This window comes from Rousettus aegyptiacus, unplaced genomic scaffold (genome assembly GCF_014176215.1).
Source record: "Rousettus aegyptiacus isolate mRouAeg1 unplaced genomic scaffold, mRouAeg1.p scaffold_m13_p_3, whole genome shotgun sequence".
NCBI classification, from domain to species: domain Eukaryota; kingdom Metazoa; phylum Chordata; class Mammalia; order Chiroptera; family Pteropodidae; genus Rousettus; species Rousettus aegyptiacus.
This window is the reverse complement of record NW_023416306.1, coordinates 31,025,068-31,050,476: the sequence shown is the minus strand read 5'-3', so window position 1 is coordinate 31,050,476 and position 25,409 is coordinate 31,025,068. Positions and strand designations below refer to the sequence as shown.

At 44.0% G+C, this 25,409-nt stretch overlaps 1 protein-coding gene across 7 annotated transcripts in view; it reads right to left on the bottom strand.

The window, feature by feature from the left end:
- FAM219A (family with sequence similarity 219 member A) overlaps window positions 1-25,409 on the bottom strand; it is a 45,724-nt gene that overhangs the window by 3,773 nt on the left and 16,542 nt on the right. For 4 of the 7 annotated variants that reach the window (XM_016130364.2, XM_016130361.2, XM_016130360.2 and 1 more), the window contains exons 2-4: window positions 3,360-3,459; window positions 554-656; window positions 236-316 (exon numbers count right to left, since the gene is read on the bottom strand). In XM_016130364.2, the coding sequence (XP_015985850.1) occupies window positions 236-316; window positions 554-656; window positions 3,360-3,459 (284 nt within the window). The remainder of the gene's footprint in view (window positions 1-235; window positions 317-553; window positions 657-3,359; window positions 3,460-25,409) is intronic. The other 3 variants (XM_016130366.2, XM_016130365.2, XM_016130367.2) reach the window with 1 other exon arrangement.

Here is a 25,409-nt window from a genome sequence, read left to right as displayed (position 1 = left end):
TCAGTGTCCCAGTACAGCAGCAGACTGCACCAGTCCCCTTTTCCTCCCTCTGCTTTTCCCTACGTCCAGGTAAAAATTCCATTCCCTGGGGGGTTCACCCTTGGAGAGCTCCTGGCTGTCTGAGGAACATTTCAATTCTGACAACATAGCAGGTATGGCTTGTACAGTCCACTCGTATGTTCACATAGGTTCCTGTGGCTCGCTCGCCCAGCTGCCCCAACATCCCCATACACACCTGTCAGTATCAAGGGCTACCAGTGGCTTCTCGTCTGGGCTCTGGTCAAGCGAAGAATAGCCTTTATTGGGAACAACCAGCCTGGGTGGAAAATTGGAGGATTGGATTGGCAACTGGAGCACACAAGCCTGGCAAGGAATTGGGTCTGGCCCCATCCCACCACTTTCCTAGCCCCACCCCCTTGGATCCTGTTGAGACTTTATCCTTTTAGAGAGGAGCTAGGAGGGCCTAAAGAAGAAGGGAAGAGAGGGGGAGGCTAAGGACCAACAGAGATAGATGCTAGCTGGCAGGGTCCAGGTGGGCTAGAGGGGCCTCTACCTTGTCCGGGCCATGACATTGTTCTTCTTGGGTTGCTGGTTGACAGGGCTACCCATGCTGCCGTTCTTCAGGGAGCCCTTCCGGGCCAGCTCTCGTTGCTTCTCTGCAGGGGAACATGGGAAAGAAGCTGTGTCCTGCTCCCAGGGCTACCCTGCCTTGCTGCTCTGGGCAGCCTAGGCTGGGCCTCTGCTGGGAAACCCCATGCTTCTCTAGGAATTCCAACTCCAAGGCCTGCTGCTCAATAGAGATAATAAAGGGTAACAAGAGGCTGATCCCTGTCTTCCAGGAGCTGTATTCTTATGTGGAGTAATTAGTGTGTGGTTGATACCAGAGAAAGGCTGGAGAGGCAGATATGGAGCAGAAGGATGGAACAGTCAGGGCTTCCTGCAAGTGACACCTTGACTGGAGAGCAGGGGGCATTCTAGGAAGGAGGGATAGTGTATACAAAACTTACATTTAGAAGTGAGCACAATAAGTGTGGATCTGGACGGGAAGAAGGGGTGAAGATGGAGGGAGGACAAGTTGGAAAAGTAGGATACATTAATTCAGTCATTTATTTACCAACGACGCCTGTGTCACCCATCCCAGGTCCTGTGCTGAGGGGCTGGGGACTCCCTCTGATTACAAACTCAGAGCATGGCCTTGAATGCCAAATAGAGGAGTTTGGGATTAATTCAGAAGGAAAAGGAGCCCTAAAAGTTGTAGAATGGGAGGGGCAGAATGGGGCTAGCAGGGTAAGGTGCAGAAGGCTTGGGGAGCCCCTCTGGCTGTACTTCTGACTCCTCTGCCAGCCTCTGAGTTCTCCAAGGTTCCAGAGCCTACCGGATTCATGGGGCTGGCAACTAGGTCACTCACTGCCCAGTGTGTGGCACTGTCACTAGTAGCCATTAGCTGTCTGGGTCCTGAGGAGGCCTGTCCAGCCTTTCCTACTCATCTCAAGTATAAAGCTCAGATGTAGAGAAAGGGATTGTTGGGTGGAGAGTGATGCTAGGGGAAAGCGCTCATAAAATAACCATGAGCTCCAGAGAGGGAGGATGGATGGCATTTCCAGCTACTGTGACTCTGGAATTTCCCATGAGTGCCAAGTCTCTGTGTCTCTCACCTCCCAATCCCTGACTCTCTATCTCTGCTACTGCTCATCTGACTCCTTCAGTTTTTTCCCAGCCTCTTTCCAGCAGGTAGGAGCTGCCACTGCTACTCTAAACCTCTAGGGGGTGTAATTTGTCTTTAAGTTCCTGGTGGTGGTGATGATTTTCCTTAGTGCAATTGGGGACAAGATTGTGAATTTTCATGTGGAGCTTTGGTGGTAATTTGTAATGCAGAGGGGAAAAAAGTGTTATTTTACGAGCATGTTGGAATTGTTTGAAATAGTGAAAAAATGGAAACGATAAGGTGGCAAAACCAAACTATGGTGTGCTGTGCAACCATTTAAAAGAATGAAGTCATTCTCTATATAGTGACATTGGAAGGGGCTCTAAGACATTAAGTGGAAAACAAAAATGAAAACAAAAAGTTTCAGAAAATGTGTACAGTATGATACCACCACTGACGTTAAAATACAAAATAAAACTGGAGAAACTTAAAAAGTTTGGAATGATTATCTCAGGAAAAGAATGTAATGGGGGGAGAGTAAAAGGAGAAGTTATACTTGTTAAAATACTTGTATTGTTAAACAGTAATAAATAAAACCAGCTGCATTTGTGTCTGGTGTCCTGGGAAGATGAACAAATTCCACTGAGAGAACTGCTCTCTTGCTTAGAAAAACAGTCTGGGGAGGGGGGGCGGGGGGCTCCCTGGACGTTCCGGAAGGAAAGAAGGAAGGTATCAAGGTTAAAAAATAAAGGTCTGAATAAAAGAACAGACCTTTGTGAAAAAAGGTCCTGGCAGCTGCAGAGGGGGAGGTTTTAGAATAGATGGGAAATGGCTTAGGACTGAGAAGGGGTCCAGTATTTGGGGGGCAGCTGGAGCCTAAGGAGAAAGGTAGCAGGGATGGCAGAGGAGTTCTGAAGGGTAGCAGTGACCTGTATTTAATTGTAGGCTCTTTTATGGATATAATGTGTTGTAATTTCTCTTCACGAAAACAAATTTTTAGTACAAGTCTGTTATTATACAACAGCCTTGGGTGAGCAAAACTTGGTCCCTGAAGGCAGAGGGGCTGTGTTTGGCCTAAGGTGAAGTGAGAACAGCAGCTGCAGGAGCTATGGGCAGGAGCTAAGTGGCTTCAAAGAGCAGGATACAGCATTAACTGACTTCAGAGTGGATGTGAGATAAACCCCAAGGGAAAGGTGACCCTGGAAAGAGGGGGAAATATTTGGGTTTAGTAAAGAACTAAGGGAAAGGTTCCTAAAACAAGAGCCCACCAGGACCTGAGATCTCCACATGGGCTAAGGAAGGAATGGGGAGATAGGCTCAGCTTCTAGGCTTTGGGATCCCCATTTTTCTCTACCCCTCAGACACAGCAATTGACATTCCACTCTAAGGCACCTCCTCAGCCTGGTTCAGTGTTTAATGGGACTTCCAACCATCTCTCTGGGGTTCCATGCTTTTATCCCTTCAGCTATCCCCTGGAATACCTGGAGGTTTCTTGGACTCAGAGATGTCTCCTAGAGTTTTGGGTTCTGCAGAAAACTATAACTTCTCTCTTTGCCTTGCAGGAGATGAGGTGCCTGGTAGTGCCAATGACTTGGTGGTTTGAGTCTTGAAATCATCTAGTCTGAGTTGGTTTATTTGCGGCATTTCACTGTAGACCCAGCCCAGAGCACCTTGTCCACTACCCACATCTCCCTCACCCCCCGGACACACTCACCCAGCTTCACTTGGAGCGGGGATGGTTTGTAATTCATGGCTACTGACTCACCCTCCCGGGCGTCACAGTCTCCGTCTGAGATGGAGGCGGCGGCTGGGTCCTGGAGGGAGAAAGCAGAGATGAGGAGTTGTTAGGAAGTGAACACAGACTGCTGCTCTCAGCCCTGACGCTGGCCTTCCCACTTGTCCCCTGGGCCTCTGAGGGCATTCCCCCCATGGAAGCAGGCAGGAGATTTAGGGAGGAAGGGGCAGACCCACCCACCTTGGGAGGAATACCCTGAGTTAGGTAGAAGAGTCAAGGATCTTAGCCCTACTAACACCCACCTGGGTGTCTGTCTTCAAAGTCCTGTGTGATACAGCCTATCCCAGAAAGCCCACTGCAATTCCTTAAACCCATAGGACCTCCTTCTCCAATCTCCCATATGAGTTGCCCTGTTTGTCAGAGTCCTTCCTATGTACTTGATTGGAAAAGTTTTTCTAGGTTCCTGTGAGTTTAAGTCTACATTAAGGTCAGAGTAGGTGTTCGCTAAGACATGCCTTCTCCCTTTATTTTCCCTAGCCCTGGACAGGTCTCTTCACAGGATCCAGAACTGACTGGCCAAGCCAGGCCAGACTTCAAGGATGCAGCTACTGGATAAAAAGAGTTCTCATGAGGACCTCTCTATTTCACAGGTGAGTGTTAGGGAGTGTCTTCTGGAGAAGCCAGAAAGGTTAACTGGGGATGGTAGGTGAGAGGATAAATAATGACAGTTCAGTTGGTGGCCAGTTAGTCCTGTATTGCTCAGTAATCTAGCCTCACTATTCCCTCTAAAATACCCCCAAACCTCTGCTACAAGATCCACAGGGTCCTGGCCCACCCTGCCTCAGTCAGTTGGAAAGGGCTGGAGTCATTCTCCCTGAGAAACTGATGACCTATTGATATGGGTGCTGCCATTCTAAGCATCCACCTAGGATCACGGAGTGGTAAGCCCAAGGTCTGAGGACTGCAGAGTGGATTCAAGGCTATGTCTGTTCTGCCTCTGGTAATGCAGAGAGCAGACAGACAGGCAGGCAGAATGCTCCAGGACTGGCCCCACAGTGTCAGGCCCCCAGGAATCTGAGTGACTGCTGGTGACCCAGCAAAGGAAGGATATATAACTACTATGGTGGTTTCTGTTCCCTTAAGAATGAGGCAGTAGGAATGCAAACATGCTTGTCATTAAAGGACAGAGAAAAGTCTAGAATGTTTGGGAGGAAAATTATGACTTTACCTGTGTTCCTTCAGGCAACCCAGATGGCAAGGGCCTGGGTAGGCTGTGTTGCTATGGTTTGTGAATTCCTGAAGACAGAACCTGGGCTTCTGTCCTCTGCTCTGACTCCTACGCCTTAGCTGGGCACAGCAGGGGGCTCTGCCCAGAAAAGGTCAGGTGCCACGGTGGCTGCATCTCAGGTAACTTCTCATGCTACAAGCCTTTCCAAAACCTTCATCGTCCACCTCCCTGTCTCAGATCCTCCCTGGGAAGACTTTTTATTGACAGCACCTGTCCCCTGCAGACTTGAAGAAGCAGGCCTCTAGTGGCTGTTACCTGCCTCTCTGCCACCAAAACAGGCATTACCTGCAGGAGAGGGAGAGAGACCTGACAGTGGGACTCTGGCTGTCCCCTTAGGCCACAGAAATGGCTCACTCCAAAAGTAGCCTGAGGGAGGGTTTCTTAAAGGGTAAAGCCCATTAACATCCCTATAGGACTCTACCAAGGAAGTATTGGCACATTTTCAATTTCCTTAGTCATATTACTTTTTCTATAGCATTTATCACACCACACATACTACGTCCATTTGGAAATGGTTTTCTCCACTGACTTTTAGGACACTAATTTCTGTCTCCTCCTACAGCCCTTTATCTCCTCTGTCTCCTGCCTTCAGTTCTCCTCTCTCTCTTTGGGGAACCCTGATATCACCTACAGTTTGGATTAACATGTTTACAGTGGTGATTTCTAAATTTATGGCCTTCCAATCATGCATCTCCTCCATAATCCTCTACCCTAGGAGTCCTCGACCCCCAGGCTGTGGACTAGTACCAGTCCATGGCCTGTTAGGAACCAGGCCATACAGCAGGAGGTGAGTAGCAGGCCAGCGAACCTTCATCTGTATTTGCAGCTGTTCCCCAGCTCTAGCATCACTACCTCAGCTCCACTTCAATCATCAGGCATTAGATTCTCATTGGAGCATGGTCCCTGGTGCCAAAAAGGTTGGGGACTGCTCTACCCCATCCATCCCATGGAAGTGTTAAGCCTCACTGTCCTTTTCCTGGGTTGATTTTTAAAACACAAGCCCTCAGGCATTTGGGGCTAACTTTTCCCTCCTCAGTGCCAATGAGTTCATCAGAATTTCTTCTCTCAGGCTGGAGGTACTTGGCAGCAATGGTAACATTGGAGGGTGACTACAGGAAAGACAAGGCCTGACTGGGGACTGGAAAGCTGTTGAGTAACTCTGGTCACAGGGACCCACATGTGATCCTCAAGGCTACAGGATGGGTCCTGGTGCCATTTGATCCCTGACTGAAACTGCTAGTTCCTTTGGGTCAAGAGCCATGGTGCAAAGCCCTCGACTGAGGGGTCTATTGCGAAGCCCACCATTCAGCATCTCCCCTGTCACTGTCCATGATAGAAGACCATCTTAGTGGCAAGAACAAAGATCTCTGGCACTGCGCCTGCAAACTCAAGCCTTTACTGTGGGTTTCCTATCTGTCTTCCCTGAGAAATGCAGCCAATGCACCATGACAATCACATGGAAATGTAATCAGGGAGAGTAGATGTGAAATATTCATGAATATAAGGATCAGAGAAGAATCCAGGCAGAAGGAAGTGTCGGGCTCTAAGAAATCAGGGAGAATTTAAAATATCCCCTCAAGGACATCTGACAGGAGTTAGATCTGGTAACTGGAGTGGGGATTATCAAGATTATTAATAAACACTCAGCAGAGACAGACATTGAAATGTGTCTCTAATAACAACCCATGTTTCTGCAACTCTTCAAATGAATTTTCCAACTGCAGAAATGATTAATAGTCCAGTCTCACTGTTTCTGGGACAGGATATATAGGCTAATGGCAAGTGCAAAGTCTATATAACTAGAGGAAGGAAAAAGTGCCAGAAGAATCCTGAAAATTAGTTGGTTCAATAATTTTCTTTAAACTTGTTCTCTGAACCCTGTACCTTAAGCGGGGCTGAGTACAAGAAGGGAGCAATAGGAGGCGATCTGGCTTCCCTTCAACCAGAGATCCACTTTTATTTCATTCACATATCACCTTTTCCACAAGATTTTGGTTGGAGAAACCATTCTGTTGCTTAAAAAAAGGTTAAAATCTATTGATTTAATCCAATCTGGTCTTTAAAAACTTAGTATAGAAATTATTAAGCTTACACAAAAGTAAACAATATTGTGAGATCCTAGGTGATTATCATAGCTACAACAAAAATTAACTCTCCATTGTTTTTATAAATCCCAGCTCCTCCATTTACTCCATTACTACCTGTGTGATCTAGGCTTCAGTTTCCTCATCTGTAAAATGGGACTAATAATGTCAAAAGTTCTTGTGAGGCTGAAATGAGTTAATATATGTAAGCACTTAGAATATACTAATAGTACCTATTGAGATATATAGTACATATATCTATGCTAGCTATAAAGTACAGGTTTTGTGAGGCCCACACAATCATGGACAGTGTGCTCTTGGAGTGATTGGCCTACAGTTGCAGCCCCGGCACCATACAGATTGGGGCCTGGCTCATGTAGGGATGTATCTGTGGAAAAGATGCCCTCTTCACAGGGCAAGGACAAGCCTGATCAAGGAGGCATTCTTACTCTTCTCCTCACTCCACTATACTGCATTTCCCTCACTTACTTAACAACAATAGGCCTGGGGCTCATAAAGATAAATAGAAAATAGGCCCATCCTTTAGGAGCCCCAGTAATTATCAACAAAAGTAATAAGAACCATAGAAAAGTAGAGGGAAAGTGACAAAGAGAGGGTGGAAAGACAAAACTTCACAGAGAAAGCCACTTCAAAAGATCTCAAAACATCAGTTTACCAGTTAGCTTAAGAGTAAGGAGAAAGGACATTCAGGGAACATCTACAAAGGCTCAGAAGCATAAAACTAGCATTGCATATTCAAGGAATAGTGAGTATTTTGTTATAGTTGAAACCTAAAAGGTATGATGAAAAGTGGCAGGAAATTAAGTCGTGGGGGCAGAAAATAAAGTCATGGGGTCAGGAGGGCTCAGATCATGGTGGAAGATGGGCCTTGATTTTGTTCTTTACTCAGAAGATAATGGGGAACCAATGAAGTCTTAAGCAGGAGAGTAACGTGATCATATTTGAGATGTAGAAGGACCTCTGATAGCCATGTGGAAGATGGATAGCAGGGGAATGAGGCTGGAGGTAAGGATAACTAGGAAACTACTTCAGCAGTGCCAGCAAGAGATGACAGGGACTTGAACTAAGCAGAATCAGAAGATAAAAGGACAGAAAAGAGGATGTTAAAGAGGGTAGAATTTGGCAGACTATAGAGATAAAATGTAGAAGGATGAGTCTGGACATTCCCAGTTTTCTGTCTGGGGTAATTGGGAAAGAGGTACTAATTAGTAAGACAGACAATGCAGGAGAAGGCACAGCTACACTGCCAGACAAACCAGATGAGTTCAGTTTGGGACATGTTGAGTTTTGAAGTGCTTTTTGGACACCTAGATGATATCATTAGTTAGTAGCATTTGAAGTTTGGGACCTCAGGTGTAGGCTAGTGGGGATAGAAGCCACAGAGGGATAATAAGCCCTCTTGGAGAGACTGAGCAAGTGCAAAAAAGACAAGAATGAAGATGGAGCTCTGAGGTACATCCAATCTTAGGCAATGAGTGGAAGAAGGAGACTGAATAGAAGCAGAAAGATAAGATGTAGGAAAAGATCTAAGAAGTCATTCTAGTAGAGTTTCAAAGTAGAAGAAATCAACAGTGTCAAATAAATAGGTAGGTGCATAAGAGGAAGATAATATTTAGAAATAAGAAAGTCAAGCAGCTTCAGCAAACAGTTTTAATTGAAGGGTAGGAACAGTGCCCAAATTACAGGGGATTTAGGAGGATACAGGAGATGAAGAAGTAGAGATGGAACACAGGCTATTCTTTGCATATTCAAGGAGCCAGACTAAGAAGGAAAGAAATGAGAATGAATGACAGCCAGAGGGGAATTTGGAGTTGAAGGATTTCTTTGGAACCAGGGAACACCACTGTCCTAGACTGAGGAGAAGGAGCTGGGTAGAAAAAATGTTTGATGGGATATAGTCTTTAAGGAGTCAAGAGGATATGGAACCAGCACCTTGCACAAGAAGAGGAAGGTTCCTTACTGAAATGGAAGGGAAGTCAAGATGGGTGGGGAATGCAGATAACATGGAGGTAGAAAGGTGGTGGAAAGTTAAAGGAGTTCATTCCTAAAAGCCTAGTTAGGTAAAGGAAGAGACTGAATACTAAGGGGATGGGAAAAAGAGGGATAGGATACTTGGTGGCTGGCCTGGAATGGAAGGAGATCAGATTGGCTGGACTCCCAGCTACAAATTCACCCACCCTAAATCTAGCTGGTCCCCAGGATGAAAGGTGCTCTCCGTGGTGCTGAACAATTCTGTCTTTGTCTTGTAACCTTAGTATAGATGATTCAGGGTAGAGACGTGATTCAATTTTAACTCACCCACAGGAAAAGCAACCACTGTCCTCACCTCCAAGCATCAATTCTCAGGAAGATAAAAATTGAAATGGATTTAGAATGAGGTATGAAGGGGCGGAATGCTTGTACAAACATTATCTAAATTTTCTTTGCTGAACACATATGAATTTTCCTCTAGTTTTAAAAGGGAACTGGAGGCAGTTCTGGATTGTGATATGCTGAAAGGCTACTTCTAGGATAGAGTCACGTCTATGCCCTGTTCAGTTCCCCTGGGCAAAAGCAGGAAGCAGGACAGGCCTAGAGCAGGAATAGAGCCAGGAAGAAAGATAGTGCTGATATGGGAATAGGAAAGCAGGGAAGACCCGGAGCTAAGGCTACTCTCTGACAGGTGAGTGTAGTATGATAGGATATCAAAGACCAAGTCTGTTTCTGTCACAATTTGTCCAGAGGTTAGCTCAGAAATTACAGGGGGCTGTGGTCCCCGTCCGGGGTTATATCACTCTCCCCAAACATCTTTTGGCAGTAGGTAGGGATAAGCATGTTTAGATATTATATTTTAGAGACATATGCAGAAAATATAACTCAATGCCTTTATGTCCAATGTCCATGGCTGGGAATATTCAGTAGCAATCTAGGCACTGGTTACACCTCTACTTGGTAGATGGCTGTTCCTTTGGCCTCTAAGGTGTTCCCGTCTATTTCTGACTCCACACCTCAACAATGAGAATCATTTGGAAAATGACAGTTCTTACTCTGTGGCATGACCTGAAGTCCTGAATCCAATTGTTGGGCAGCTCTCACTTTTATTCTCCACCTCCCCTTTTCCAGGATTTCTCTAGGAGCTGCCTGCAGTGCCAGGCAACTGGCCAAGGCTTCTATCCTTTTGAGACACATTAAGACTCTTAGGGGTCTCATTTATAGGCAAGGACAAAGACCTCTCATAGGGGTGAGGTCTTTGGGGGAGATCTGGAGAAGAATCATGGAAACATAAGGGAGACAGTCTCTCTAAATGTTAGTGGCTATTACAAACCGAAGAAGAACAGAAAACTAAAGGAAAACCAATGAAGCCTGAATTTGGGAGAGGAGGCAGAGGACCCTATCTAGCTCAGGGAAGCCTTTCTCATTAATCTAAATCCCCTCAATCTTCTAGGGTCTTCTTTAAAAGAAGATCAATCCAGAAAAAGTCAAAACACTGAGTGTCTGCTTTCTTTCCAGCACTGGACTTGGTGCTGGTAGCAGAATGCAGAAGAAAGCACTCTTTCTTTATACACATCACACTTCTGCAGGGCATTTTGGGACAAAGTAAAGTTCACTGAAAAAAAGGTAGAGAAGGTTCTTATGCTAGGGCTAAAGTTTGAGACTGCAAATTGGCCCTGTAAGTAGCTGAGGATTTTCTATCTCCTTAAGCAGTTCCTAGGATAGCATTCACTACCAAAATCAAGCACCACCAAGCTTTAGTATCTTTATGATGGCTGTCATTGGGAGAACCAAAATGGCAGAGGGTGCTGCTGATCCCAGGTCTAGCAACAACTGTAGCCACAGCAAATTTAATAGATGCCTATTATTAAGTAATACATGCTAAAACTTTAAAAAATAACCTTAAGTTTCACCACCTTGAGACAATCTCTGTTTATGTTCTAGTATATTTGAGTCTTGTGTATGTGCTACAGTAGCAACACTCTGGGGTTTCCCTCTCTGGGATCTGGTGCTGCTCCTGTCCTCATGGTCACAGGGGCGGGCCTCCAAGTACCATCCTGGTTCTGTGTGGTCCCATCCCTCCTTGGACAAGCTAAAGCCAATCGGAGTCTCCTCAGAATTGGGAAGCGAGACTAAGGGGAGATATAAACCTCAAGACTCTAGATTAGGTAGCAGGGAAAGCCATTGGGCAAGGAGAAAAGAATAAAGCTGATGTCAGAAAGAAGCAAACACAAGAGACAGAGAAAATGCTACCTAGGTTTTCGGCTCTGGTTCTAGAGCTTGACCTACCCTTCAAAAGGCCTGCCTACATGCCTATCCTTAGACACTATGAGAAACCCTAATGTTCTTATAGTCTAGTCTCCTTTTTAGCTTAAACTAGCTTGAGTTGGATTTTGTTACTATAACCAGAGAGTACCAACTAATACACGTGATTAGAACATTTAAAGAAAAACACACTGTATCTTAGATTCTGTGTTTTTAAAAATTAGTATTAGAATATAATCAACTTCCCATATTTTTACAGAATTTTGTAACCCTCAGTTTAATGGCTATATAATATCCATAGAGGGGGTGTATAATAACTTTTTAACCATTCACTTATTTTGGACATTCAGGTTAGTTACCAATTTTCCCTATTATAAAAAGGAGACTAGACTATAACACTACACTGAAATCCATACACACACACACACACACACATATTTGCTTTCAGGATAATTTCCTATATCATTTCCTATATCAAGTAGAATTACTAAGTCAAAAACATGAGCATTTTTGAGATTCTTGATACATATTACCAAACTGTTTTCCCAAAGGATTGTTCCCCTTTACAATGCCTCTAGTCATGACTGAGAGCTATAGCTGGTTTTCAACATTTTATTTTTCACTGTGTGCCAGGGAATTTCAGGTCATCACATCTGTCCATCATCTTCCAAGAGAGAGCTCTGCTCCAGTCTCTATTTACCTGGTTCCTTCTGAGGAATCTTCAAAAGAATAGAACTTCTCCTGGGCATCATCTGCCAGATAAAATACTCTTGACTTCAGGCACCAATTAAAAACAAAAGGAGGGAAGACTTTGTTACACTGAAGCTTGGGAAAGGCTCCAAATGGAGTACTAGTACTGCCTGGTAGCTGGCCACCATTCTTCAGCTGGTCCGAGGCCTGTGCATACATATTACCATAGGAACCATGACTGTAATTGCAGAGCCAGGAGGCAAACTTCACAGAGCGAGTCTCCCTTGCTTTCAGACTTGGGGTGGGAGAATTAGCCAAGGCGGCTCTGGAGTTATCCCAGTGGGAGTGACAGCTCCAACTCCCTTACCCATTATTTAGTTTTCAAAAATAGCCACTTAGAAATAGAGAGAGAAAAGAATGGTAAAAGACATGAAGCTAGTACTAGGATGGCAAAGAACTGGATTCATTTTTGAAATGGGAATACAAGGTACCAGTGAGTTTTTTAAAAGATTTAGAATCCTACTCTGCCCTCATGGTTAAGACTACTTGTCCTAGCTCAGTGTTCTGCTATTGATTCCTGTTCCTATTCACCTGGAAACTGTATAACCAGAAAGCCTTCATTTGGGATATAGGACAAATACTTCAACTCAGGGATAGCACTATTAGCATCTGTGGCTAGGAGATAAGCCTTATGGCCTAGGAGGCAGGAGCCAGAGCCAGAAATTGAGAAATCTGGATTCCTTCGGGAGGCCTGGCTTGGCCCAACCCCTTCATTTCTACCTTAAGCTCATTCCACTGAGCCAAATGTTGAGGAGACTCTTGCTCTACCTTGGACCAGCTAGAGACACATATGTTGGCCTATACAGTGACCTAACAGGTTTTTGAGCCTCACATCCTGCCACTCACCTCCTATTTCAACCTCTTTAAGAAAAGGCCATCTTACTTAATAGAGAAAGGAATGAAGGTATAAACTACTTTAAAAATAGATTGACAATGGTAAAAATGGTAAATTTTTTTATGTATATTTTACCACAATAAAAACAAATGAGGGAAAAGGGTTGATTGGCAGGGCATGAGGCATGAGAAAATGGTGTGAGAGTGAGTGGTGGAGAGGAAGCAGTCCTTTATCCTCTTTTTTTTAATTCAGGTTCAGGCAACAGACTTTGGGGTTGAGGCCTTTCATATGAGAAAAGAAATGATTCTAAAATCAAGGAAGTTGGAGGGGCTTGGGGATTCTGGGTTGAGTTTCTTGAGGCCTTTTACTGCCCCTTAGGGAGGGCCCAGAGAAGGGGAAGAAGGGAACCAGATGTTCAGGGCTAACAGATCTTTCCATTTCCTTCCAGGATGTGGATTCCAGTTCCCCAAGATAAGGAAGGAGGTATAAGACACTTAGGAGAGATGCTGCCCAGGAATCTTTGTTTGGAGAGTCCTTGAGACTGAAGCTGAAGCAGGAGAAATGTTAACAGACACTGATGTTTGGTCTGAACCAGACTGACTTACAGATCCCCATCTAGATCTTAGCCCTAAATATTACTTTAGGATTTTGGTAATTTCAATTACTCAAGAAACTACTCCTGGCCTGCAGTGTTTCATGAATCTTTTAAGATTCCTTGATTTCCCAAGAGAGCAAAGTAATAATCCGGCAGCCTATGGGATGCTTTTACAGAGCAGCCATCTCTGACGCCTTTCCTCTGGCCTTGGAAGAATAAAGAGTTACTTGTCTGCAATGGAGAATGGACTTGGAGGGCTGGTATCGAACAGCTTCTCTGTTCGATTCTCTGTGGCATTTTCTGTCCTTGCCCTTCCCCTTCTTTTCAGCCTGTTCTAACTTTCTAACCTCCATTATGCCTGGCAATCCCCACTTTTTGCTCACAAAGACAACTTACAGCACTAAAGCTCAGCTCTCTAGCCACAGCAGTCTCCTAGTCTTTCCTTTTTGTTATACCAGTAATTAAACATCAGTGAACTCGCCAGGCGTTAAAAAAGCTTGATATTCACTGAACACCAACAAGAGGCAGGCAGGGCACAATATGCTTCTGGGGGAAGAAAAACATCAAGACCTGATTCTTGCTAAAAAGATTTTAAGCTAAAGTTAGGGAGATGAGACACACACTAACTAGCATATTTAAGGTGGAGAGAGGATTATAGGAGGCAGGAATGCATGATGGCTGGTCAGGCCTGGGCAGGAGCCTGGTTCAACCAGAAGTCCAGGTATTAGGTAACTGGGTACTTTGGCAAGAGGATTTAGAGCAATGACTGGCTCAACTCCGGGGCTAGGACCTTTTCTTACTACTTTTAGTTGTTGCTGCTACTACAATCCCTCTAATCTTCCATGGAACACTCAGTCCGCCCTATTTTTGGTGGGTCAAATACAGAAATAGAGTGGGCTGAGTATAGCAGGAGCTTTTCTTTACCGCTGAGAGGCACAAACAAGTCTCCCAGAGAGGAGGGTCAAGAGGCTCTAAGGGAGTGGCTGGGAAGTATTCTTGTTGGGAACACAAACAGGGATTTAGAGTCCTAAGAGTGCTAAGAGAGATATGGTGGCCCTAGTGAAACAAACTCTCACTGCCTCCAACTGAGCCTAGAACCAGCAGTCACTCTCGCCAGGTCTGTTTGTATAGCACGGAGATGAATGCTAAGGACTCCTGGAGGCTCAGGGCCCAGTCCTAGAATGAAGGAGGTCAGAGAGGGGGAGAAGAGGGTTAATGAAGTCAGTCCTTGCACCTTGTCTGGGGTTGGGGGCGGTGGAGGGAGGGAGAGAAGTACCAATTGCTGGTTATGTATCTCTCCAGGGAAACAACACTCATCTATTAAGCTAGATGGTTCTGGGATCCCTGGCTCAGGGAGGTAGAGAGATTTTTCCTGCCCACCTGTCACTCTCTGGCTGGTATAGGGACAGTGACTAGCTAACTCAAGGGTACAACCTTATTCCTGAAGCATATATAGGAAGAGGTCCTGAAACAACAAAAACCAACGCTCACCCAAAGAGTCCTGCTACTGCTCTGCAGCCCACACCTCTGACAATGCCTCCTTTGCTCTGACTGCAACCGCTACTCCCAGCTCTTTCATAGCTGGTGCAGCCTTTACCTCTCTGGACCGCTCTGATACACTTGTACAGCCTACAACCCACATACCTGCTAAGCTTATCTCTGTTTCTCTAGGATGGTGCTTTTAAAACATTAACGTGCATACAGGTCACCTAGGGATATTGTTTAAATGCAGATTCTGATTCAGTAGGTCTGGAGTGGAACCGAATGCCTACATTTAATACAAGGTCCCAGGTGATAACAATGCTTAGTACTGGGACCACATTTTAAATAGCAGGGGTCTAAGGCCAGCCCTTTTACACCCAACCCACACTACCTAAGATAGCACCTCAAAAAGCTCTCTGCCCCAGCTTTAACCTGGTTACATCCTTAGTGTGAAAAGAGGACAATGGCTTGGTGGGGAACCACCCAAAGCTCACGTTGGGGAGGCAGCTCTGTTAAGAGCTCTGGCTAGGCCCAGGCAGAACAACTTAGCCCAGATGTGATTCTTCTGGAATTCATCACTTAGATAATATTGCTTAAACACCTGCTATAGGTACAGCTATGGTGCTTTATATACATTGTCTCATTCAGTCCTCCTAAAAGACCAAGTAAAGTAAATATCATTCTCATTTTAAAAGTGAGGAACCAGGTTGCATAAAGCAATATGTTCAAAGTCACACCTTGAAGTACCTGGTGGACTAGGATTTGAATCTAAATTGTTCATTTCTTATATCCCAGGCCCTCCTCAGAGATATCAGATAAAGTAGGCATTTGGATGCTGGTACTAGTCTAATCACGTCTCCAGTGTTCAGCACACACTTGGAACTCCTCTTTAGAAAATGGCATGGATGCTTTCTGACCACCAACGTCTTGCTCAATGAGTTCTCCATAGGAGGAAAATATTGGAGCCACTGAAGCAGTCAATAACTCAAGATGCAGAGAGAGAGACTGGCAGGAAGCAGCAAGCAGCAAGCAAGAAAAAGCATTGGGAACTCAAAGTGCTGAGCCCAGGAGAGAAAAGTAGAGGGTAGTACAAGAATAAGGGATGAAAAGTCTCAGCCACCAAAATTCAGTCCTAGTCCTACATTTTAGGGGCACTTATATTTTAGGCATTATAATGGGTGCTGTAGATATGAAGATAATACGGCCTTTACTCATGAAGAGTTCATAGGCAAGTGAGTAAAGCAAACAAATAAGCATATACTTTTAATAATATGCTAAGTGCTAGAACAGAGATTTGTATAGAGTGTTGTAGGTACACGGAAGCACCTATTCCACCCTGGGGAATTAGGGAAGACTTCTCCAAAGAAAGCATGAAGGATTAATAGTAGGCATGAAGGAAAGTAGAAGTGAACCAGATGAAGAAAGGAATAGGGAATGAAGTGAAAAGGAAAGAAAAAAGGAGTGGGGAGGAAGACATATATTGCAGGCAAAAGGATTAGTTCAATTTTGCTGGAATGTTGACTGGTAGGGGGTGAAGTGGCAGGTGATGAGACTAGAACAGGAGGAAGGCTTAATATCATGAAGGGTTTTGTAAGTCATGTTCCGGTTTTAGGACTTTAACTGGAAATAACGGGGAGCTATTGAAGGATTTTAAGCCCATTGTCAGATTAATGGAGACAGATCACTCTGGGAGCAGTGTGGAGAATGGGAAGGAATGATTAAACTGTAGGCAGGAAGACCAGATAAGAGGCATTGCAACAGGTGATTGCAGCTTGAAAAAGGCAGTCAGTGGGATAAGAAGAAAAGGGGATGGAGAAGAAAAACATATCAAGGTCAAACTGCCAGGGTTCAGCTGCTGACTGGATCTAGGTTTAAGGGAAAAGACCCAGGCAAAGATGACTCCCAGTTTCCTCCTGGTTCAGGAGAATGGGTGAATTGTGATGCCACTAAATGAGACAGAAACATGAATTAGAGTAAGTTCTAATGCTTTTGTTTTGTGCAGGGGTGTGTGTATGTCTATATATATATATATATATATATATATATATATATATATAGACATACACACATGTATATGTATATATATATACATATATATCTATATATGTATATATATAGACATACACACATGTATATGTATATATATACATGTATATATATGTCTCTCTCTCTCTCTCTCTCTCTCTCTCTCTCTATATATATATATATATATATATATATATATATATATATATATATGAAAGGTAGGAGGAAAGAATTCAGGAACACCAACACTGAAAGGGTAGGCAGAAGACTGACGGCTGTGGTCAGATAGGCAGGGGACCAAGGAGAAGCTGGTGTCATGGATGTCTGGGAAGGACAAGATTTTGAGAAGTAGAATGTAAGACAAGGAGGAACCAAACCCAGAGTTCTGTAGGGGCTCTCACATGACAGGAGAGACTAAAGGAGGGTTGAGGGTGAGGAGAAAGAGCTAGCAGAGAAAGACCAGCTGTTTGAAAACATCAAGAAAGAGAACTCGAGACACAGTGTTGTTCTCTGGTTTGCTGATATTTCAGCAAAAATTTTATTTTGTTTTCAACAATTATGAGTCTGGTCCTTGGGAAGCTTGAGACTCCCCACAGAGAGAAGCCCCCTAGTAGAGAAGTCCAGCATGGTCCAGAGATCGTGGAAGTCTGCTATTTCTTAGGAAGAGTGGGCAAGGGTGGGCTGACGGCAAGGGAGGCTGACCAGAGCCTGGAAAACCTCAAAGTATCAGCAAACAGAGAGGTGGGTAGTTCTGGCTGCACCATTGTCCCCTGACTTAGCTATGGATCATCCTCCTCAGGTAATGGCAAAAAAGCAGCAAAGACCCCGGGCTTCTAATCCTTGGTGCAGGAGGCCTGTGTAGACTTAAATGGTCTGGGAATATAGGACAGAGGAAAGCAGGCTGCACGGAGACTTTTCTAGAACCTGGAACACCTGCTCCACCAACTGTGATCATCCAGCAGAGGGTCAACCTGGGAACCTATACTCCAAGTGATCGCGATCATGTGGCAATCATGACATCTCACTTTAAAAACTGTCATTAATATTTTTCTGTAAAAACAATTAAAATTAAAGAATCACTTGACTTCATTATTAATCTACCCCTTAGGTATAGTAATAGAGTCAGTAACTGCAATGCCTCTACTCTGAGAAAAGTCAAGAAATGTGCAGTTAGAATTGGGGCAGATACTAGTTCTTTTGTCTCCTGCATCCAAACCCCAGAACCTATGGGTGAGTGGGCAGGGCACCAACATACAGGAAAGCCAGGTCTGCATTAGTGCAGAAGATTGGCAACTTCAATGAGGTTAGACTGATTTCTCCCAAAATCTTGACCTTGGGGGCTTACTGCTTTTTGAAAATACATTTTGGGGATGAAGAGGCTGTATTTGGTTATTTACAAAAATAGGTTTGAAAATGCTGCCATAATAGAATGAATGTTTTATGCTAGTTAATGTATTCAAAATAACCCAATAAGCTGCAACCTTTTTTCTTTTCTTTTTTACTGTGAAAGGATGCTCGTTCTATAGAGTTAAATCTTGATTGCAATTAGAAAGGAAACTCCAAAAGTTCCTATGTTTCCTGGCAGCAGAACAATGCTTTCTCTTCACTCCACAACTGTGTAGCAGTCAGAAGGTTACAAGGACTCACATCTGGGCTTCAAAGAAGCATAGAATAACCATTTCCAGGCATATTTGTTTTTTTTTCCATAGGCAATAAGAACCTGCCCACTTTATATTGTGACTTCTACTCTCCTCTACTCCTTTCTATCTTTCTCTCCAATGAAAACAAGAGAATTAGATCCTCAGTGATTTTATCCTATTCCAGTGCTTAGGAGAGTAATTTTCAATTATTTGTTCCATCTAGGTGTGAATAAGATGAGTTTCCTCTCTACAGATAAGAGAACTGATGGTCTATGAAGAGAACCCTAGAATCTTGGATCCCAGTCTACACTCAACCCTGGACTGCTCTGGATCCTGAGAGAATTTTGCCATCCACCCCCTTCTGGCCCACCTCCAGCCAGCTGCAAATTGTCTGGATCAAGCTGCTTCGACACACTGATGTTATCAGCCTCGCAGTGCCTGAAGCATGCAGATAGGAACAGGCAATGGCGCCGTCTCACCGGATGTAGTAATGTAATTTAGTTTCTGAAATCCAAGTATAAAATCTTGAAAGCTGACTTTTTTATCTACCTCAGGAGGGGGATGATGTTGTGGAATTCCCAGTGGAACCATCTAAATAGGAAATAGCTTCTGTCATGTATTAATAAACAGTTCAAAGCAATGAAAAACATACAGAGAAGTTTTATAGGGGAAGTAAGTGCCTAGTTTGTATTGCCTCTGCCCTCCTTTCTCCTCTGAGCTGTGCTGCCAAGTGAGGACCACTCCATCATGGCAGGTCTGCTATTTCTTAGGAAGTGTGGGCTAGGGTGGGCTGCAGGCAAGGGAGGCTGACCAGGGCCAGATGGCAGCCCCGGGATTAGAATTCATGGGCCCTTCTCTCTAGCTAGGTGCTCCCACCCATATGTGAACCCAAGGCTGGGGCTAGAAGCACCTCTCCTGAGCATTCCTGTCAGAGTTCCCTGTGTTAGGGAGATGGAACAGGCACCAGTCTCCCCTGGGGGCAAGCCATGGAAGTTTGAGTAGGTCTCAACTAGCCCCCCCTTTTTTTGAAAGGATACATTCAGACTGAGCTAAGAATGGTAACAAAGTAGTTGCTTGCCTTCCCTTCCATTTCCCCAACCTTATCTCAGCAGTGCATGCTTCCCCGCCTTACTACACTTGGTATCACCAGTCTTCTTTGCTCCAGATGGAGAACCAAGGTCTTTCTCACCTCATGGTTAGGTCTTACTTGTCCTTCCAGCCTTGGCTGACACATTACCTCTTGGAAGCAGCTTCCTATCAATACCAGGCTAGGTTAGGCCCCTCTATAATATATTCTCACAGTTCCTTCCCTCCATACATTTCTTTCATGCTGTTGTCAAACTTTACTTAAATGATTAATATATAATTTGTTTAATTAATGTTCATAAAGGCAGGGACCATGCCTGTCTCTACTCTGTTCTCCCAATGACTAGCACAGAGAATAGAGGGTCATAATCTGATAACAGACAAATAGATTTCCTTCTACTTGTTTTGAGGCCACAGCAAGTTTCTGTAACGGAGATGTACAAAAGGCTGGTGGCCTGCCAGGCTGTGCCAAGGCCTTGCCTAATGGTGTCCCAGACAGATGTTGCATTGTGTGCTCTTTGTAGCACCACTCGATTGATGTAAGCCTCTGGCCAGGGGCTGAAAGAGTACCTTCCAGGATATTATTTTGGATAACAGCCAAAGTAGAAGTCCCCAAAACCTTCATTCACTCACTTACATGAAGGCTTGGCCTAGTTAAAACCCCACCTAAGGTTCATAGCCAAAGCAGCAGCTCAATGCCAGGTCAACTTCTCATGAGGACTGATCACTAGCTGAACAGACAGAGCTTTCTCTGTGACTCAAGGGTCGGCCTCTGATTGTGCTTGCAGATTAGACATAGATTCCCACCATTAAATGAGTAAGGCCCAACTCTTACAGTCAAGTATTAAAGAAACAGGCAGCCAGCTTGAAATCCAAACCATTAGAAAACCCTTTGGAGGGAGATGGGGTGTGGCTGCTCTAATCTTTTGTCTGTTCAGAGTGCTTTTTGACAATGCGGGTCTTACAACCATGTTTACCAAGCATTGTCAAAGGCAGGGGAGCTCTTAGGAGTTCAGACATAAGGGCAAAGAGATGGTAAAGGAAAACAAAGAAACCTCCCTGAACAGTAAACACAACATCAGGCTGGCGAACAGGGCCTGTGGATTCCAGTTTTGCCTGCGAATTGCACTGACTTTGAGAGTCTAGACAGGTTATTTTGCTTTCTGAGTTTTCAGGGCTATTTTTATTCAGGCCCTGAGATTCTAGAAAGAGCCTTCAGGGCAGAAAGTAAATGAGTTATCCCAGGTCAATGCCAAAGGGCAGCTTTGGGATTAGAATTCATGGACCCTTCTTTCCAGCCAGCTGCTCCCTCCCCTCATCCCTGAACTGTTTCTTCTTCTGAATGTATTCAGAAGGATTGTATTCAATTTAATAAGGTTTGTGGTCACACAATCACTGCTCCTAAATAAAACAATGACTGAAGAGCATCCGCTGTAAGGAAGGCAAACATGGAGGTTGGGCACCTTTGCCCCTCAGAGAACAGACCAAATTCAAGCTCTTGCTGAGGCTGGGTCTGTTCTACTTCCTCTGATCATCTTTCCATCCATAAATTAGTTACTACATTGTTAATGCTCCCATCTCCAGGAGTGCTAGCCAGTTACGCCTCTTCAGGTGGGGTGGGGGCAGCCCTGGTCCTTCCAGCCCAAACTTTGACAGGTTCACTCATGACTTAGCAAACATCAAACATTATTTTCTCTTCCCTGCCCTTCTCTGTCCCACTATGACTGGCTGGTGCTAAGAGAGGGAGCCTGTAGCTACTCTCTGGTGATTTCACTATTGCTTTAGCATCTATTTCTTTGACCAGGAAGTTCTTGGCATATAATGGCCTTTGGGCTCACGTTGTCCTCAATAAGGGACTCAAGAGCCTATAAGAGGTGAAGAAAGCCTTGTACAAGGCCTAAAACAGGGCTGCTTGGGAGGGATGGGATCTGAGTGTTTTCACTCAGCCTCAACCCAGGTAGACTTACTTTCCTCCTCACTCACCAGCCCAGGCAATCAAAGTGAGAGCACAGTAATCTCATTTGCTGGTTCCAATTCATTTAGCCATGGAAGAGGCCCGTAGGTAAAGGAGGTAATTTCAACTAGAAAATCCAATCCCTAGATGATGATTATGATTTCTCTGCCCTTCCAGACTCCTCACATACACCACTTCTCTAGATAACTTGGAGAAATTGGGAAGGAAACTCCTTTACAGTGCTAATTTAACTCCTCTGTCTAGGGGCCATGTGCATGGCTAGGGTGGGAGTGGGAGACTATGAGGCTTCAGACTCTCTAGTTTCATTTATGGTTCTACTTGCTACACCTGACCCTTTCCATCTTATGTCAATGTCCTTTCCATAAAGAAATGACATCTTTAAATCAAGTGTACTCCCAATACCAGGCTGAAGGTACAACGATGGCTCATGCAAGTTTCCAGGGCCTTAAAAACTACTCAGTGTTTCCCCTTAGTTTCCCCTGCCTCACACTCCTCATTCTCAGATTGAAGAGGGGAGTGCAGAAGTTGTAGAGACAAAGGCCCATTTCATGTTTCCTCGTTCTACTACTTTAACCTTCTCCCCAGAGTCCTACACCTCTGAGGTATCAGAGTGTCAGGCCCTGGCTGGGGACAGCTCAGGAAATGATATGGTTATGTTGAAAGTTTACTTCACCTTCAGAGTAATGGTGACCTCAGAAGAGCTGTCAGGCTAGATGTGTGTGGGAGGAGATGGGGCAGGGGCTGGAAGGGCAAAGTGGGAGTCCATGGATCCACAGCGCTTACCCTGGAAAGAGAAGCGGGCAGGCCCATTCACAGCTAGAGACCTGTGCAGGAAGGCTGTTCAAAATTAAATAAGCAAGGGCCTAAGGACCCAGGCATCTAAGCTTTTCAGACCTGGCAGGGACAGGGCGCCTCTAGGAACTATCCAGGGTGCTGAACTGCCTCCACCTGAAGGCCTTGGCAGCTTTGGACAAGAGCCCCACCTGTTGGTTAATGCCAAACTTAAATGGTGCCGGCTCCTCTGGCTCCTCTCGGCTCATCCCTAATACCAACTGCCTGCTTGGACCATGATGGCCTAAAGTAGCTCCAGAATGACTCCAATCATTCTCTATGGCTGCAGCCTGGACTTCATGCCAGCAGCCTGGCTCCCTGGCCAGATTTGCCAGACTTTCAGCAAAGGGTGAAGTTGAGGATCTCGGTGTGTGTGAAAAATATCTTCTAGTACCTCTGAATGTGCAGGGCTAAATGGGCCTGGCTCAGGTACAAGGTGGCCATAGGGGAGGGAGAGAGTTCTCCATGTGGCATATCCTCAGACAGCTCCTCCCCTCACCTCAGTAGCAGCTGCACACATGTGCTCACACAAATGGACGAATGCATGCACACACACATGCTGGATCCTCCATCCTATCACTGGAGAGCCTATATTGCTACAGAGAAGTAGAATCACCTTTGTCTGCATTTGAGTAGAATGTACCTGCTTTGTTCCCAACATGAATATCACAGAAATTTAGCAAAGAGCACCCAAACTTCAAACTTATATAAATAAAATATTGATTTTTCTGAATTCAAGAGGAATATACAGTCACTGTAAAAAGTCCAGATAAGCATAAAAGAGTTAAAAAAAAAAAAAGATACCCTTAATCCTATATCCAGAGCTGTATCCCATGTTAACCTCTTTGGCACATAGCCTGGGTCCTTATCTGTAAGTGTGTGTGTGTGTGTGTGTGTGCATGTGGACACACACATGCACATGAGTGTAAGAGGTGTGGTGCAGTGGTTAAAAGTATTTGTTTTACAGTAAATCCTACCTCAGCCATTTACTTATCTGTGTGATCTTGATCGAATGGGTCTGTTTTTCATCTTTAACATGAGGAAAATAATAACACCCATCTCATAGGGTTGTTAGGAGGCTTAAATAGGATAATGCATACATATAAAATGCTTACCACAGTCCCTGGCATATGGTAAGCAGTCAATAAAGAGTAGCTTTTATTACACACATACACCCCCACAGAATTCATTCTGTAATATTGTTTAATGCCTAGTTTTAAAACATGGATTGTTTTCCACTTTAGATTCAAGGTAAAGGGAGGATGAATAAGTTCTGCTTATTTCATCTCCTGTCTGGCCTAACTTTCTAGGCCACAGTGGACATAAGCTTGGACTTGGGAAACAGAATGGCCTCCTACCTTAGCAAGAAAAAAAAAAAAACAGTCCTTGACCCAGGGCTTCCAGCTTTCAGCCTGAGTTCTGCAGCCAGGGGATGGCAGGGGCTTCCTTTTGGTTAAGGTTCTCTCATCTTCTTGAGCTTCGGGCTCCAGCCCTTTGGCCAACTTGCTCTGACCAGCACTTTCTGTCTCTCTGCTCACTTTCCTCCAGGCGCTCCTTCTCCTTGGCACCCACACAAGTCCATATGCTTGGCTTGGGTAAGCCTACCTGCTCACTGTCTAAGTCCCAGCTATTCGATTCTTATGTCTACCATCCCACCTCTCCATACCTGTTCTACGAATACTGTTCTCTTTGAGGTTGGTACTGAGCTCCCACTTAAAACCTAATGGTCTTTTCTCAGGTGATCTTCCATCAGCTTCCGGTATCATTAGACAGTGCTGACCAGATCTTTCTTTTTAGAAATTCTATTTTCCCTTGGCTTTTATAAAAAGAGCCTATACATCCGTTTTGACCACCCTACCTACTGTTCTTCCGCTCATTCTCTGGACATAGATCCTCAGTGTGGTCACTGGCTCCTTCCACATGTTCTCTCCTCACATGTGGAAATATAATATTAGTATAAACTTATTATTTCAAGTAATATCTCTTTGGATTTTACTCTCAAATCTATATTTCTGGCTCTGACCTCTCTCTTAAGCTTCGGACCCGTATTTCCTACTGCCAACTACTTTCACTGATGTCATACCCCTCCTCCAGCCTACTTCTTCCTTTTAACTATCCTTATCTTGTTAATAGCACAAACCATTTCCCAGTTAAGTAAACTAAAAAAAATAGAGGGTCATTTTAAAAATCTTTAATTTTGAAATAATTTTATATTTACAGAAGAATTACAAGGACAGTGCAGAGGGTCCTTGCATACCTTTCACCCACTTTCCCCTAATGTTAGCATCTTACATAACCATGGTACATGGATCACATCTATACTATTCACTGAACTACAGACTTTATGCAAATTTCTGCATTTTCCCATTAACGTCTCTTTTTCTGTTCCAGGATCCATTTTTCATTTAATTAAGATGTCTCCATGGTCTCCTTAGTTTCTCAGTCTTTTTTTGACTTTCATGACCTTGACTTGTCAAAAGTACTGGGCAGACATTTTCTAGAATGTTCCTCCAATTTGGATTGTCCTGATCTTTTCTCACAATTAGCATGAGGTTATGGATTTGGGGAAAGAATACTATACAGGTGATGTGTCTTTTGCATCACAGCATATCAGGGGGTATGTGACTTATTGTTAGTGATGTTAACTTAAATCACGTAGGGTGGTGTTTGGCAGGTTTCTCTACTATAAAGTTGATATATTTTTTTTTCTGATCATATTCTATTAGTCAGAAGCAAGTCACTAAGTCTAGGCCACAATCATGGGAATGAGAATTAAATTTCACTTCATAGAGGGAAGAGTATCAAAGAATTTGTGGACATATGTTAAAACTACCACAGTAATTAATACATATTTTGGTTGAGATTCTTATACGCTATGCAAATATCTTGTTTTTACCCACTAGTTTTAGCAATTAGTGGATCTCGCCAGCAGCAATTATTACTATAATGTTCTACAGATATTTTTAAAATTTTCTCATTCTTTCTATAAACTTTTAAATAAAATTTAATAAAATTTTAATAAATAAAAATATAATTCAAGAGAAGAATTTGTCCCTCTCCCAGTTTATTTATTTGATCATTTATTTATATCAGTATGGATTAATGTATATTTATTTTCTTTGGGGGTTCTAATTCAATACTATCGTTATGTATTTTGTTGTTCAAATTGTTCCAGCTTTGG